At 40.9% G+C, this 17,511-nt stretch overlaps 1 protein-coding gene across 1 annotated transcript in view; it reads left to right on the forward strand.

Annotated features, from left to right (window-relative positions):
* Positions 1-793: 793 nt before the first annotated feature.
* Positions 794-17,511, forward strand: part of CHN1 (chimerin 1) — a 101,790-nt gene continuing 85,072 nt past the window's right edge. The window contains exon 1 of the mRNA XM_007434232.4: positions 794-1,253. Coding sequence (XP_007434294.1) covers positions 1,235-1,253 — 19 coding nt within the window. The 5' untranslated portion in view covers positions 794-1,234. The remainder of the gene's footprint in view (positions 1,254-17,511) is intronic.

Below are 17,511 nucleotides of genomic sequence, written 5' to 3' on the forward strand. Positions count from 1 at the left end.
GAGGTCCTCCTATGCCAGATAGGGTCACAACTAGTGCACCAGCTGCTGGTAAACAAAGACCCACTGACCCTGGCTTCTACTTGCCCATCCAGCAGTAGCTGTGAGCCAAGGAGTAATGGTTCAAGACCAGGAAAGGGTTAGGGTTAGGGTTAGGATCAACAGTTTAAGAACCACTGAACTTATCAGATGCTAAGATGTCTTCAAGTTACACCTAGGACCTTCCCAAGTTTTGTTAAGTCTCTTTTGGTATCTATGTTGCATTGTCATTTAGGGTACATAAATAGATTTTTCCCATCTCTTCCAGTGCATTCTTCATGTTACAGGTAAAGCAGGTATTTTAATCTACGCCATCCATTGTGCTGATGGAAGGAGTGAGCCATGGGAAACGTGCTTTTAAACATAAGGAGAACTAAAAGATGCTTTGCCTGGGGGTCCCTAAATAAAAATGAAAGGAGGGGGAGGCAGTTTCCTACAGCCAGGGCTTGGGACTCAGTCCTCCAGTACCTGCAGGAAGTGTAGTTCAGAAAGCAGCGAGAGGCAGGGACCTCTGCTCCTCTCTTTGCATGCCTTCAGTGATACAAACGAAACCGCCAGACTGCAATCCCACGGAGAGGCCTTGACCCTGTCCATGCGCTTCTGTCTTTCTCAGCTGACAGCGCCTGCCTCTCCAAGGGGTTGCGGAGGGTTAGGGATGGAGGAAGGTGGCGGCCCATGAATCCCCGTTGCCATGGGAACCCACTCAGGGAACTGCAAGCCGCGAAGGCAGGAGGGAGGAGAAGCCGGTCATGTGGCGAAGCAAGATGGCTACCAGAGCTTGAAGGCTGCAGCCGGAGTGGGTGGGAGCAGCGCCGTCCGAAAGGGAGCAACGCGCCGCTCGGCGAGGCAACAGCTGTCCGCGGCTCCTGAAGTTTTCCCCTCCAGGCCGCCCGGGACCTGGCGCAGCCTTTCCCGCCCCAACCATCCCCGGCATCCGAGCCGCTTTCCCCACGCTCCCCGGGTCAGCAGCACGGGGCTCGGGCGATCGCGGCGACAACTTTTATTGCAGCGGCGGCGGCGGCGGCTCTTTTGTTGCTTTGCTGCTGCTGCTGCTGCTGCTGCTGCTGCTGCTGCTGCTGCTGCTGCTGTCACCCGCCTCGGCGCGCGCCGCTGATGGGAGCGCCGCAGAGCTCCGGTCCGGCTGCTGGACTGGCTCAGTAGCCCCCGACGCGATCCTGCGACTAGCGGAGCCGAGACGATGGCTCTCACCTTGTTCGGTGAGTAAGTGCTGCCTCTTTCACCCTCCTTCCCTCCCTCCCTCCCTTCACAGGTAGACAAATAGAAAGGGAGGCGGCCCTGAAGGGGTGAAAGCGGCTGGAGGAAGCGCTCGCCATCTCTCCTGTGCTGAATATTCCGGATTCCCTTGGGTTGGCCATTAGCGAGATAAGCCTATTCCTTCTTTCTCAGCCATTGTTTCCACTCCACGCAGAGCCTGTGGGTGTGTACTTGCTTCTTCGGTCACTGTCAGGGTTTGGTGGCTGATTGGCAATTGCAGTATGAAGTGCTAGAGTTTTCAGGCAATCTGCTTCATCTCCCTTACACAATCTCTTCCCCCCAGTCTAGCTTGTAGCTAAAACTGATGCGTGCATGTGGGCATCCATTCGCGCTCCATGCAATACTGAAGCACCTCAGCTGGTGTAGTTCATTCTCTGTCTTCTCTGGGAAGTCGGGGAGAAGTTGTTTGTGCAGCAAAAGGCTGGCTTTTTAATGTTGTGTTTCTTCCAGAAGGAATGATAATAGATATAATAAATGGCAAGTGAAGATGCAAACATTTGTGTATAATTTATTAAACAATTTATTTCAAACCATCTCTCTCTCTCAAAAGCAAATGGTAAAAACACAATGTGTGCGTGTGTATACACAGAGAGAGAGAGTGTGTGTTTTTACCACTTGTTTTTGATTATGTATGTTTTTAGCAGCAAGAAAATATTCCTGTAAATAAAATATTAATCTGGCCAAATTTTATATATTGGCATATTAATTTATTTAAACTAATTATTAAGCTTAATTGCACACATTTCTAACTTAGTAATTAAAAAGCACTTGATAACGGTAAAGTGAAGCAAAATAATCTTGATGCTAACATATCATTTGGGGAAGCAAATTTCATTACGTAAATAACTCATAGTAGTTCTTAACTTGGGGTTGCTTTCCACTGAGTTGCTATGCATAATTATAATTTATACCTAATGTGTTTCTACATAATGTCATGGAGATAGTATTTCTCATGTTTATAATTTTGATGTGATCAATTTGATACCATAGTAATAAAGAATTCAGTAACAATTGAAGTGTTTTCTCAAACTTTTATCTTCAAATGCTAGTTGCTGCAATAGTTTTATACCTATGTCTAGTCAAGTAGACTAGACTATGTCAAGTAGTTTCCAGTAAGCAGGGAAATGAAAAGGCTAGACCCTCTTGTAAAGTCTTCCAGTCTGAGGGATTCCAAATATAACCATAGAAATATATTTTGAAATTATTAAGAAATTTGGAAATAATTTAGCCTAAGGCTAAGATGGTTATGTTAAATTTATTTAATCAGCCTTGCATTGTGAATTGATCCTGCATATGTATAGATTAAGGACTGTGGATGAGATTTCCTGTCACTGTAGTAGACGTTCTGTGATAGGTTTATATAGCTAACACAGTAAAGATATTTGCGACACCTTTGCCACAATTTTTTTATTGCATAACTTGCAGGTCAAAGTCTGTTTCATCTAACAGCTGGCAAAGACTGCTTTTTAGGACAAAGATGCAGTTGAGAGGGGGAAGAATAGAACTGAGAGACGGAAAGAATTATTTATAGATAGCGATTATTAATAAAACAATGCAGGTGTGATGGAATGTGAGGGTGACCTTGGAAGGGGGGAGGGGAAGAGATGCCACCTGGGAATGATCAGATAAAAGGGAAAGGAGCCCACAACAGAGTGACGACGGAGAAAGAAACTTAGGAAGGACCCACCTTAATTACTCAGTTGGTAAATAGGGAGGGGAGGAGATTTGTACTTTCAGACTTGCAAGATTCTGTTAATGTAGCCTTACAATAAAGTAGAATTAGCTCATCTGGTCGTGTTTCCTGTCTGGTTTACCTGGGAGGGCTGACAGCAGGTGACTTCTTCCAATCAAGTTTGACATATCCATGCAATTTTCTTGGCAACAGTACAGAAGTGATTTGCCACTGTTGTCACCCATTATGTTTTTTTTACTTCCCACTCTAACCTGCAGCCCTGGTACTCCCTGGTGGTTCTTACATCTGAGTACTAACCAGGTCTCACCCTGCTTAGCTTCCAAGCACAGAAGTGTTCAACCAGGTGCTGCCACCTGCTGAGGCAACAAAGTAGTTTTGCTTTAATAATTATCACTAGGACTTTGTATATTTTTCAAAAGATGTATTTCTGAATGTATGGGAGAGCATTCTAAAGAATTTACACCACTCTAATGTTATTGTCTGTAGTTAATTCCCACTGTGACTTGTGACTCTATAAAAGCTTACACACAGTAAATGTGGTAGTAAGTTGTGGTGCCATAATGTTATGCACTGTTATCTTTGCTGGAAGAAACTTCATATGACTACTGGAAACTCTCATGGCTAGTGAAAGACCAATGGCTGATTTTCCCATTTTCTTCTCTTCTCCATGCCAGTCAGTGGCTTCTTACAGCCTAGTAAACCCTGATTGGCTTATCTTGTAAGTGATGTAAGAAAACAGAAATTGTGATTCAAGCACTATGCTCAGTTTCTAACTCTTGGTTGGTTCCCACCTGCTACACAAATGGGAAGAGATAAGCAGAAGTGAACTGGATGAGTACAGGATACATACCCAGGATTTTCTTGAATTCTAGCCTGAAAACTATATATATTCTCACAGAAGCCCTATTATTCTTTTAAATAGTAATCTGTTTAATAACTAATAAAACAAACCTTACATATTCCATCTTAGAGAGATGAGAGTCAGCCACAAATCTTAATAATCTTCCAAGGCCTTATTATTTCTGGTCTCTATCTGTTCTTGAATTTACAATTGTGTTACTAGATAATCTGAAAGGTTTATCACTGTTCTCTGCTGGATATGTTACATCAAGCTCTGGGGGAGCAGTAAATATATTAAAAGAGGCAATCACTAACAAAGTGTCAGCAAGATTTTTTTCAGGTGGCAAAAAGCAAAGCTGCAGTTTAGGTGTTACCAAATATATCCAATAAATTCTTAAAACTACTACATAGCATTTATGTCATGGAAGATGACAGTGTTTCTGCTATGGAATATGTTGCTCAAAAACACATAAGAGAAAAAAAATGGACAGATGTGGTACAGCAGGCTCATTGCTGGTAGGCAAACCAGAATAACAAAGTATTTTTCATACATTTTCTACCTTCAGATGGTCTGTCAGGAAAGGGTTCAGTGTTCTCAGATAGGAATCCCATAAATTTACACAGAGCCAGGCCATTAGTCCATCAGACTTAGTATTGTCTACATCAGTGTTTCTCAGCCTCCAAGTTTAACCCTGAAATTTCCAGGTAGGGGAAGGTCAATGTAGACCAGGGTTTCTGAACCTTAGTAACTTTAAAATGTGTGGACTTCAATACCCAGAATTCCCCAGCATGGCTGACTGGTTCTCTTGAATGCCGTTTTGGAAGAAAAATTAAGATACAAATTTAATAATTAAATACTTATAGCTTTCTTGAAACATATATAAGTAGCCTTTGGCTTAAGTCCATTCATTCAGTGACCGTTCAAAATTATGGCGGTGCTGAAAAAAAATGGACTTATGACCAGTCCTTGAAGTTCTGACTGTCACAGCATCCCCACAGTCATGTGATTACCATCTGGCCACTTGGGCTCCCAGTTTGTGATTATAACGTCGCAGTGAGCTGCGGTCATGTGATCACCATTTGTGACCTTTCCTGCCGGCTTCCTGCAAGCAAAGTCAATGGAGAAGCTGATAGGGAAGGTTGCAGGTCACTCCAGTAAGTCGCTCCCACCACTTTTTCTCCAGAGGAGCCTGCTACAAAATATGAGATCCCAGGGATCTTGTATTCTACAGCACTGCCACCTCCTGCCTGCCCGCCCTCCATAGCATGTGCCTACCCATAGCAGCTCTCCTGCCCGTGTGTGGCCTCCCCCGTCCCCCATACTGAGAGCTTCCTTCTGTAGTCTGTATTTCAGCTTTTCTAGGACTGTTCATTGGTTAAGAGCACTGAAAAGCAGGAATAGATTTCCTTACAAAATGAGCAAAATAGTGGCTATACTTGCATAATTAGGAAAAATATTTAGGAAATGCTATAGTGCATTAATTAAGCACTTTTCTACCTATATGTTGCCATTTTTATTTCATCGCTTTATTAGGACACAAAGTTATTTGTGAAAGGATTAGCCTGTGCAATTTTTCTATAAATAATAATGCTTAATAATCCTGTACAAATAAATCTAGCTGTAATAGATTCAGCAATAGCATGGTTTCTGTATTTTATAGAAGGGCTTCAGAAGAAGTGTTTCTGGTATTCATTAAAGCAGCCTACATTTTTCAGGCATCTACGTATGTAAGCTTGAAAAAATAATGTCCGTGCTTTAAGGAATCCACTCATTAAGGTTAATGTGGCTTTTAAAGCCACAGATATTTTTTCAGTCTGCCATAGAAGCTTGAAAAGAATAAGTCATATATCTAAGGACTGGAATAGCCTTGACTGGAATGACTGGAATCTAATGACTGGAATAGGCAATAGTTAATCGCCTTAATGGTATTTCTGCCACTGAATTTGGACTGTAAGATCTTCTTCATTCTTCTGATGTATTCACTACAAGCCTTCTTCTTGACTTCAGTGTGCTTGATGTTGTCAGCCTGAAGGGTGCCCAGGTATTTGTAGTGATCTTCTTCATCCAGACTCTTGATGTTATTTCCATAGGTCATCTTGATTCCTTCACTTTTCACTATTTTTCCTCTGTTGATGGTGAGGGTGGCACATTTGTTCAGTTCCAACGCCATTGCAATATCTTGGCTGTATATTCAGACAGTGTTGAGCAGTGATTCCATTTCAGATGGTGTTTTCCCATACAGCTTCAGATCACCCATGTAAAGGAGGTAGGATAGCCTGGCAGATGTTTCTGATTTTGATAGCTATGGCCTGACTTGTTCAGTATTGTTGACAGAGGAATCAGTGCAATGACAAACAATAGCAGTGATAGTGAGTCTCCTTGAAAGATTCCTCTCTTGATATTAACCTCTTCCAGTCTATCACCATTGACCAGCAACTATGTCTTCCATTGTGCCAGTGATCTTTGCACAAAGCTTCTGATGTTTCTACTGACTCCTGTTATTTCTAGGCATTTGGTTATCCAGTCATATAGCAGGGAGTCGAATGCCTTCTTGTAGTCAATCCAAGCTACATTTAAGTTGGTCTTCCTTCTCTTAAAGTTTTCCAAAATCATCTTGTCAATTAGGAGCTGATCTTTTGTCCCTCTGCTGTTTGGGCAGTTTCCTTTCTGTTCAGATGGAAAGAGCTTGTTTCCAACTAGCTGCTGTTGGACTGCATCAGCTACCACACCTGTTAGCAATTTGAAAGTTGTTGGCAAGCAAGTAATTGGCCTGTAGTTGCCTGGTGCTGCACCTTTTGTTGAATCTTTCATTATCAGGTAGGTTTTGCCAGATGTTAACCAATCTTCAATTTTACCTCCTTGCAGTATGTTGTTATACTGCTTGGCAATAAGTGGGTGCAGAGCAGTCAGATGTTTCAACCAAAAACCATGCAATTCATCTTCACCTGGTGCTGACCAATTCTTGATCTTCCTTGTCCTTTTCTCCACCATTTCTGCTGTTATTACAAGTTCTTTAATTTCAGGTTCTTATTTTTCCTTCTCTACCCCCGTTATCCAAGCTGCATTCTAGTTGTATTTTTTTGGGTTGACCCATAGCTGTGCCCAGAACTGCACTGTTTCTTCTTTGTCAGGTGTTGGCTGGTTCATTGCAGTCTCTCCTTTGATGGATTGGTAGAAACGTTTCTGATTAGACTGAAATTGGAGATTGACTATAGTGTGCAATTCGAGCTTTGTATCTGCTGATTTTCTTGGCTATGCAGATAAACTTATTCTATTTTTTTTATGCTGTTCTAGATGGTCAGTTATTCTTTGTTCCAGTTCCTCTTGTTTTTCAGTTAGAGCACTCTGTTGTTTCTGAGAAGAAGGTAGAGGAGAGGGTGCCTGGTTTGGAAATGAGAACAGTTCAATGGCAATGCTGGCTTCCTTTACTACCAACTCCCCCTGGATTGTCTCTACTGTCTGAGCTACTTCTGGCAAGGCTTCAGTTTCTTTGCCCTGGGTAGATCTTTGCAGTTCTTCCAATTCTACTTCTGTGAGTTCTTTATTTTGTATTATAAATCAGTGCTGATCTGCTAGCCCCTGTTCTGTTGTTTCTGATTCTGGATGTTGTTCTTTCCAGAACTGGTGCATTCTTTTCAGATATCCTCTTCTCATTGGACTTGATTTGTAATAGTAAATCATTATTTCTTTGTTTTTAGTCTTTGTATATTTGTGACAGATAAGCAACTTTTCTTCCAGTAATCCTGCAGCTGCTGGCCCTGGTTGCTCAGTCAACAGTCCTGAGTCCTGTACCCCACTTGCCACTAGTTGTCCAGGAAATCCAACACCTAGCACAGTCCTTGTTGACCCAGATGATGACACTATATGCTTCTGTAAGTTACGTCTCACCATATAGTTTATGGGAGAACACTCTTTGTCTGGCTGCTCTGATGAGACCTGTCCAGTATGGTTGAACCTCTGGCATAGTTCTCATCTTCCTCAGAGCATGCAAGCCCCACAACCACATCAAGGTAGTGCCTCACTGGGGGATGATGATGATGATGATGATGATGATGATGATGATGATGATGATCTTGGTGCCTGAAGACCTGTGAAAGTATTATTTCCTGGAACTTGATTATAAATGAAAAGCAGTAGCAGCAAGCCATTGCACTATGAACAAGGGCTCAGGGTGAAGGTAAGGAAGATTGGATCTTATTCTAGAATTCTGGAAAGTGTAGTCCCAGCACATTCAGAGAGGTTAGATTGGAGAAGGCTATCTTGGGAGGTTTCCTTTGGGATGATTGTGCAATGGGACAGTAATTATGGACTTTGTATGGAACAAATAACTGGTATGATCTCCAGGTACATGTCAAGAGAAGGTTTTGGGCTTCGAGGTAAAGCAGAATTTCAGTGCTTCTTTTCAGTTGCCCAGTGCTATAATTGACAGGACCTTGCCAAGTGCTATCAGAAAGAGCTAAATCTGGTTGTGCTATCACTTTTCCTGGCAACATATTTTTGTGTTGGAATTGCTTGAGTAGATTAGAAGGAGTGTGCCAGATTCTGCATCTTCCAGAAAAGCTTTATTGTTTTGGACTAAAGTTCTCGTGTAGGCAGAATAGGCAACTTGGTAGCTAAGTAACAATTTCCAACATTGCATATGGCCACGCTGAAATTATGTTCTGCATATCTAAAGGATCATATCTCCTCACCCATGAATTTTAAGCATAGGATTCCTCCTTTAATAGAACAGGAAATGTTACATTTTGCATTCAGTTGGTGAGTATTTATTCTTCAATAGATGTTAGGAATGAGTACCAAAGAGCAACAACAGTGGCAGTTAATGTCTAAAGTTCAGTGGTTGAAATGTCGTGCCTATGTTCTGTATGCTGTACTTAATCCCATTATTTTTCAAGTATGCAACTTTTTTAATGAGGGTAGTTTTTTGTTTTATCTTTTTAAGGAAAAAAATAATGGTATAGGTGTTTTTTTTCATCAGAATCACAGGACTAGGAATTTTATTTGGACTCACAAGTTTCAATTTTCATATTCAAAAAAATTTCAAATGAGGATGCTGGAAATGTATTTGTCTCACCAATTAACTCCTTGGAAGTAGAGCATTATTTACAGGTATGTGCAAGTAGTGATTACAGGTATTTTCTTTTGGATTTTGTATGCAACTTGTAATGTTGACACGTGTGGAATTTTGTTTACAAGTTGAAGTAATTTCCCTTACCCTGTTGGGAGGAACTATAGGCATCTTTTAAAACCAATTTTGGAGAAATGTTCAGAGATCTTCAGTTAAAATTGGCTTAAGACCTAGGAACTAGTTGGCCATTTGTAGCCAAGCAGTCATAGGCTGCCTGGAGGGTATGGCTTTCTAACATTTAATCATTATAATGTACTGTGAGCACACTGAAGTCAATCAGGAGCTCTATCTTCTACTATAAGCAGTACATATGTAGCATTTGAACAGTCTGTCTGACCCTTGAGGACTGAATTTGTTTCTTCACTTGGTGCAGTAACACGTTTATCTAATTTGAAAAATCTAATGAAGCAGATAAAGAGATTCACCCTGAAAAGCTTTGTTTTTGCTAGCAGTGCACTCTCTTGACCAAAACTGAAAAGGAAGCCTGCTTGGTGTTGGATGTATCATCCCAATCCACAAAACTGTTTCCTTCATGGTATAGAGTAAAACAGGGATCACCTTTGTCCTACTTTCCACCTCTGTTCTGCTGCCATCATGTACATAAAAGGGTTAAAACTGGAATATCAGAAGCTCTCTCCCTTTTGTACTGGCCATGCTAATTACCCACAGTATTATTTCGAGTGGCTCTGGGAAGTGTGCTTTTGGAATATATATAATGTAGATTATTGATATAGATCTCTTGCCTGTTGTTTACATCTCTTTCCCTACTTTTGCATGCCTTTTACCCTTTTTGACAGTTAACTGTTGTGAAGTTTGCTGTTTAATAAATAAGCATCACGCTGTATTGTATGTTTTGCTAGCAGAACTAAGTAGTGTGGGTGAGGTGGAAAATTCAGAAGTACAGAGCCCAACACTGAAGAGAAAGAACCACATTTATCGCAAGGATCATTCGGTCTCAACTTTACAAGAAAGAGGGACCTTGAATGGGAAAGCAAAGATTTTATAGGAGTTGCGGCCGGCAAGGCGGGAAGCCCTGGGGATCTGACTGGGTGGCTGGGCTGGGGAAGCGAGGCAGGTCCTCGTCCCTGCCGCTGGGTGAGGCAAAGCGGCCCTTTCCGGAGGGCAGCAGGGCTGGGACGGTCCGCCGCGAGGGAGGCGGCCTGTGGAGGCCCTCGGCTGGGGCTCCTCGCCTGCTCCCGGGCGGCTCCCCTATCAGGGCCGCCCTTGGTCTGTGCTGCGAGCTGCTCAGGAGGCGCCTGTGCTCTGGTGGAGATGGGCCTGCAGGGGGGTTTTGTCTGGGGCAGGGAGGGTCAATTTGGGCCTGGTGGGATTAGGCAAAGAGAGGAACTGGGTTTGACCCTGGTCATGTCTAAAAGACAGGGGAGGAAAAGGGTGCGGTCTCCATTTTGTTTGTTCGGTTTATTTTCTCCACTAAAACAGACATATGCATGCTCAAGAATGAGTAATAATATTTAAATGTTATACAATTCATAAATCTTAAATTATTAGGGAATGGAAGTTTAATGGAACATGTCAGAGTATCTCTCCATTCAGAAGATACTAAAACAAAACATTGTGAACCTTTCTGATGATTTAACGAGGGATCCATTGTTAAGATAATTACCAGAAAACTATAAATATATACTAGAGTATCCAAACTTCATGATGAAATTCCCTTGAGAATATAATTGTCAGACTGGAGGTATACAAGAATGATTTGAATGATGCAACTGAAGGGAATTCTCTAAACAAGATAAAGGAGAGAAATCGAATATGTTATTACTGCAATAAAAGAGGAGAAAGCAGACTTTACAAAACTAAAACTCATATAAAAAAGAAAAAAATGGGTTCAAATGTCCTAAAAGAAACGTCAAGCCTACACAGGGATTGCAAAAATAATGAGGTACAGATTTTAAAAAACAGTATGTTAGCAAATAAAGCTTACTTAAAATTAAATAAAAATTTGAAAGGAAAAAACTTTTTTCCTGGATAGTGGTAGATATCTGCAACAAAAATGAACTGATCCCTTGATGAATCTTACTAAGGGTCAAGAGTTAATTTAGCAAATGAAATATCAATAGATGAATATGGGAAAGGCAATATTAAACTGAAATGTCCAACAAATTATAATGAAAACAGGATATAATATTCCAAGAAGCATATTATGTACCTGAATTGGATGCAAATTACATATGCAATATCTTATGCAATATTGCCATAAAACTGTGTTTAAAAATGGACTTTGCACTGTTAGAAAATGCCACCGAGTTATGCTGAACAGTTTTCCTAGGCTTAATTTCAAACAAGCTAGCTAGCCATTGGAACTTATTTTTTCAGAAATGTGTGATCCTTTGCCAATCAAAATAGATAGTGGGAAAACCAACTTTGTTACATTCATAGGCTATGAAGTATTTGAGAAATTCAAAATTTACTACGTGTACATAGAAAACAAGTTCAACAGAAAAATTAAGAGATTAAGGTGTGACAATGGGGGAGAATATTGCAACTGGGAATTTGAAAAATACTTGATCATTAAAGGCATAAAACATGAAGCTATGAAAAAACATTAAGTTATAGTCCTGAGCAAAAAAAGCCTATAGAAAGAAAGAATCAAAGCATGATAAGGTGTCTTCTGCTTGATCCAAGGTTACCTGACTATTTTTAGGGAAGCACTTAACATAGCTTTGTGTGTGTGTGTTTGCGTATGCCTTTGAGTCAGTGTTGATTCCTGGGGTAGACTCCTGGGGCCTGCCTGGACTAGTCCCTGCAGTTTTCTTGGCAAGAGGAGATTCACATGTACCAACCACCAGGTTTTGAAAAACCAGTGAAAGAAAAACTGCTGGATAAATTGTAAAAAACTATATCTGGGCTAAAGCTGATGTCTGGTATGGCAAAAAAAACCCTGACGTATGGCAGTCCTGTCACTTATAGAACAGGAACAAGCATGCAGGAAATTTGTGTGGTTGTAGAAACCATTGCCAGATTTCAAAATAAAAGAACCAATTCCAACCATGTTATTTGAGGAAGGCATAGGACTTGAACTGCAGACATAAAGCAGAGTAGACCCAATATGAAACACATATGTAAAGGGCATGCAAGATGGGCAAGTAAAACTGAGGTACACCCAACTAGTAATATGGTGGCCATTCCCTTATCTAGTCCCTGCCCAGGGACAACTCCTGCAGACTAAGAGCAGTGTTGGGACTCAGAGCATGAACCAGTGCACAATGGTGCAACCTGTTACAGTGCACTGTTTGGTGCATGGAGCAGATGAGAAGAGGAACGTTGCATACATCCCTCCATCCACCAAATTATTTCTTCACTAGTGCAGAATAGAGGGAAGAATCACCTGATGTCTCACGTTCCCTTTTTTGTTATAATTTTCATTAAAGAAAATTTTAACAAGATAAAAACAATACAAATTTTAGAGAAGAAATAAAGAAGATAAAGAAAAATAGTGAATAGGTAAGAAAGAAAATAAAAAGAAAATATAAAAGTTTATAAAGAAGCGGCTTCTGATCTTCTTAATAACAGTTATAAATGCATTTATATTTTGCCCTCTCTCTCTAAGATTACATCACAATTTCCTTCTTTCCATAGTCAGCCCTTTCTAATCGTCAAACCCATAAATCACAAGTTCATTTGTTTCTTTCTTCAGCAAAAAGTCCATAAGGGGGTTCCAATCACTAATAAATGAGGTTATTCTCCTTTATGATACCCCACTTTCCAGCTCTATTCTCCTGTTGTATGTACAAAAAAAAGGATTAAAGCTGGAATAGCCAAAGGCCCTTTCAGGAGTGTCCATGCTAATTATCTATAGTAGGGTTTCCAGTGTCTCTGGAAAGTTTGGTACCATTTGATATAAAGAAATACAGATAATACAGGCTATATAAATGTGATATATAAATAAATAAAATAAAATAATGTAAATTCTTGCCTATTGATCTTGCATTTACCTACTTTTTGTCCCGTTTTTGCCAATTAACTGTTTTTGATGTTTGCTGATATTTTATATCTATATCATTTGACTTGAATGATTGATATTGGTAAACAATAGATAAGTCAATTGATAAGACAGCAGTGGTGATAGATGTAGTGGTGCCAAGTGACAGCAACATCAGGAAGATGGATGAAGCTGGAGAAGTACCAGGCTCTGAAGGGGAAACTAGAGAGGATGTGGAAAATAAAGGCCAAAGTGGTCCCAGTGGTGGTAGGAGCACTCGGGGCTGGGACTCCTAAGCTGGGAGCGTGGCTCCAACAGGTCCCAGGAACAACATCAGAGGTCTCTGTCCAGAAGACTGCAGGGCTAGGAACAGCTGAGATACTGCGCAGAACCCTCAAACTCCCAGGCCTTTGGTAGAAGATCTGAGCTTGAGGAAGGCACATGGCACCCATAGGGATGAGAGGGGATGGATGGATAGATCAGTAGCTGCACTGAGTGATGTATGTGCTTGTTCTGATCTGGATATATGAACTGACTGGGTGAGTGCCTGGTGCAAACTGAACTGGAAATTGCCCACAGTAATTTTCCAACACTTGGAAGTTCAGAAGACAAAATTGACTGTTAGCTGGTAAATTGGTTTCAGCAGATAAAATGATTTGTGGACCTGAAGGCTGAAGTTCACATGTGATGATGAAAAATTTCAGTAAGGACCGATCAATTTAGCACCTTGCAAAAGTAGTAAATACAGCTGCTGAGGTCAGGATAATGCGGCACTGAGAACATTGGAGAATATGCTAACCTCTCTCCTTGCCAGCAATTTACCTCTCAAAATTATCTTCTCATGATATTACTTTTTCTTCATATAAATGTTGATGCTTCTGAATGAATCTGCTGTGAAAGGAAAAGGGAGGCTTTGGAGGGGGGGAAGCAGCAGGTATGAGAAGAGTTCATCACTCTTATGTCTCTTTTGCTGTTTAAAAAAATATCTTGACCTTGCACATGAAAAGGCAGATCTAAATTTAAAGAGACAAGATTGTTCCATATAGATCTTATTTACTCTGATTACAGAAACTTTACAAAGTAGCTCTTTACAAAGTGGTAGTACTTGTGAGGACAACACAGGCCTATATTCCTAACCCCCTTGATCCACGGGCTTACAGTTTTCTTCCCTTTCCTTGGGACCAGCTGGGGAAAATTAGCTGCATCAATCACAGGACTGGTATAGCTAGTAGATCTGGATCAAGCCCACCTCAAGGAAAGGAATGGGTTTGAACTCCAAGATCAGAAATGTCCATGCTGCTGTTTGTAAAACATCTATCCAGATATAGAGGAACTCTGCCAAATTGAATCCCTCTCCAGAGCAACAGCATTTTAGCCTGCCCCAATCAGTAATCAATATTAAGCATACAGGCCGAGTCCAGCCTTCGCGCTAAACAGGGTGAGCTCCTGTTTCCTCCCCAGTTCCTGTCAACCCAACAGGTCGAAAACTCACGTGAGTAGATAAATGGGTACTCTCACTCCAGTGGGAGGAAAAATGCTGGTGGCGCTTGCACAGGAGTCGGGAGCAGTTGCTGGTAAGCGCGAAATCACGCGCGCCCGAAAAGGGCGTAAAGCAACGGAAACCCCGCCTCCTGCGCACACCAGCTGGGCTCTGCTCTAGGAAGGAGGCTCTGGCAAACCACTTCCGAAACACTCGCCTTGAAAACTGCAAGGACTCGTCCAAGCAGTCACTGCAGGGTCAGTAATGACTGAGCGCAGACAAAAAAAAAAAAGTCCCCAGTTTAAGAATGAGTTCTGTTACCAAGGTCTGTCCTTAAGTCGAATTTGTACGTAAGCCAGAACAGTATTATTGTATAGTAATTTAATAATGTAACTGAATAAGAATGTTAAATAAACTTGGAAATATTCTTACCTGTCCCTGCATGGAGCTAATGTAGCCAAGAGATCTCAGTATACCTCTCCCAGATTATTGTAGTTTATCTTCATTATCTGATCTGTCCTGGAAGCTCAGCTGAAGCCTTGAATGCTCAGCACTTTAGATTAATCCATGAGCCCCAGGTGCTCTGTCTGCTGGTTTAAAATAAGGACATACAGTATGGAACCCTACAGATCTTTTGGATTGCATGTCCAGGGATCTCTGTCTCTGGTCAACATTGTTTGCAGCTGCTAGGAGCTGTACTCCAAAATATCTGGAGACCATTGCGTTACCTACTACTGAGAATGGAGGATATGTTCCCTACAGGCATCTCAAATCCTCCATGTAATTTCTGGTCACTGCTTGTTGGAAACAAATTCTGAAATCATAAAAGGTTTTGTGATTTCCAAAGGGAGATTCTTTATTTGCTTCTCTACTTTGAGATGTCTCTAACTGGAATTTGTTTCTACAAGTCACAATTCTAATCAAACAAAAGCTTAAAACTGAAAAGGTGTTTGTGCTGAACAGCTTGCACTGTTTCATAGTTTGAGGGATTTTCCTGAGAAATGCAGTAAAGGAGCAACGGATTAGATTTTTCGTCTTCCGTGCGTTTTGGGGTTCGCCAAGAACTCTTTCGTTCACCCTTTTGATGCTTAGGTGGGGAAATTCCAAACGTCCAGGATTTTCCATTTCTCAAGCCATCACCATCCAGCTGTGCGAAACAAAATGGCTTCCATTCTTCCATGCAAGAATCTTTACAGTGAAATGAAATGATACTGTAGCAATGGTAGCGAGAGAGGCATTGTCTTCCTTAACAATTCCCTCCCCACCATAGGGATTAAGCAGCTACTTACTGGATTCTTACAGGCCCCTGGAGGGGAGGAGAATCTATCATCGGCTTCTGGCAGGAAGAAACCTCAGGTGCTACTTGCCTTTGGCCCCTGTGGCTTGTTTTGCTCAAAGGCCACGAGCCCACTATTGTTCTTACTGTGAGAACTTCTTTACTGCCTCACCTAATTGAGCACTTTACCTGCTCACATTTGTTGCTAGTGGGAAGGGGAGAGGTGTTTTCTAGCAGGACACAGGATGCATATGCATTTGAAATAACAACAGGAGCCTGATGATGCTTTTCCCAAGGAAAAGCAACTTACAGAGAGATGTGAAGTAGAAAAGCAGAAAAAGCAGTTTTGTCTCTGTTGTCTCTTCATTCTATAACATCTCTAGGAAAAATAGCTTTAGGCTTTGGACACATGACCTTTGATCCTTAGACAACAGTGAAACATTTAGATTGGACTCTGCCCTGCCAACCTAGCCTTGCTATGTGTGTTCTTTAACAGAAGTTTCTGATACAGCCTTCCGTGACCTGATGCCCTGTATATGCAGTCTAGAGAACTATGGATATTGCAGTTCAGTGTGTAAGCCAGCATTTCCCTTTATACTACCTAACACAAGACAGCAGGAATGCCCTGCTCTCCAAACCAATTCTAATATTTCTCTCTATTTCACAGTGAAGTTTTGATTTGGGGGTATATGACTTTAAGAAGTTTGTGTGTGTGTTTGACATCTTTCTCTTTTTACTTTCCACTAATAGATCATCAGAAAATAAATGTGTCTGTATTTTTCAAATTTCCTTTAGCAAGTAGAAGAAATAAAATAAAATTGACTGTAGAAAAAACATTTAGCAGCTTTCCATACTGGTGGATTACGTTGGTGATAATACCAACTGTGCATCTAATATCATGGAAGCATCACAAAAGTAAAGAATAGCCTGTGTAATCATGCTCTTCAGTAGATTGACTTTGTAAAAAAATAAATAAATTTGAAAAATCTCAAAACACAATACTAAGATCCTGTATCTTTTGTAATCTGAAAATAGAAGTGTTCTTGGTTCTCAGTATTCCAGTAAATTTTGTAATATGGGCAGCTACTCCATCTTGTGGCCAAGGATCCTATAGTGATTCTCTTAAATTGAGAAAAACTGGCGACTTTGAATTATTGGGAGATATAGTTTTTGTATTCTTCAGCAGATCATGGTACAGTATAATGCTCAAAAGATGTGCTCCAGATGGGTGTGCACCTTCTGAATATCCTATGTGTAGCTTTTAAAAGCTCTTTTGAGACAACTGTCACCTAATGGATGTACCAATTTTTGTAACAAACAATTCTGGAATATCCCAGCATAATTTAACTTGATTCTCATAGTGGTGTGTAATTGTACATATTTAATTGGAAACAATTAAATGAAAGAAGAGAGAGAGCACTTTCCATGTAAAATGTATCACATCCCATTCCTGGTATCTTCAGGTAGAGCTCAGAAAGACTTTTCCCTAAAAGCTGGAAAGTTGCTGCCTTGCTACTGGTGACAGCATTGAGCTAGATGAACCCATACAATGCATTTTCCTTTTGCTTATACTATGAATTGGGAACTGAATGAGGTTTCTGTACTCCCATAGGAATGTCATTGCTTTCCAAAGATTTAATTCCTTCTTCCGTCTAGGCCTTCGGCATTTTAAACTTTGGTTCTTGCTTTCTAACACATTGCACTATTACAAATACAGCATTGAGCACATGAGAGCTGGGCTTCCTTTGGGGAATTACGAGGTACCCAACGTTAGGAAACCAGGAGATGAGTGTGTTTGAAAAATGAGGGAATAATCAAGGGTCTGTGCTATATTTGTTT

The sequence above is a fragment of the Python bivittatus genome, unplaced genomic scaffold (genome assembly GCF_059951505.1).
Source record: "Python bivittatus isolate LINGU-HERP-01145 unplaced genomic scaffold, Pbiv_v1 ctg000200_np1212, whole genome shotgun sequence".
Taxonomy (NCBI): domain Eukaryota; kingdom Metazoa; phylum Chordata; class Lepidosauria; order Squamata; family Pythonidae; genus Python; species Python bivittatus.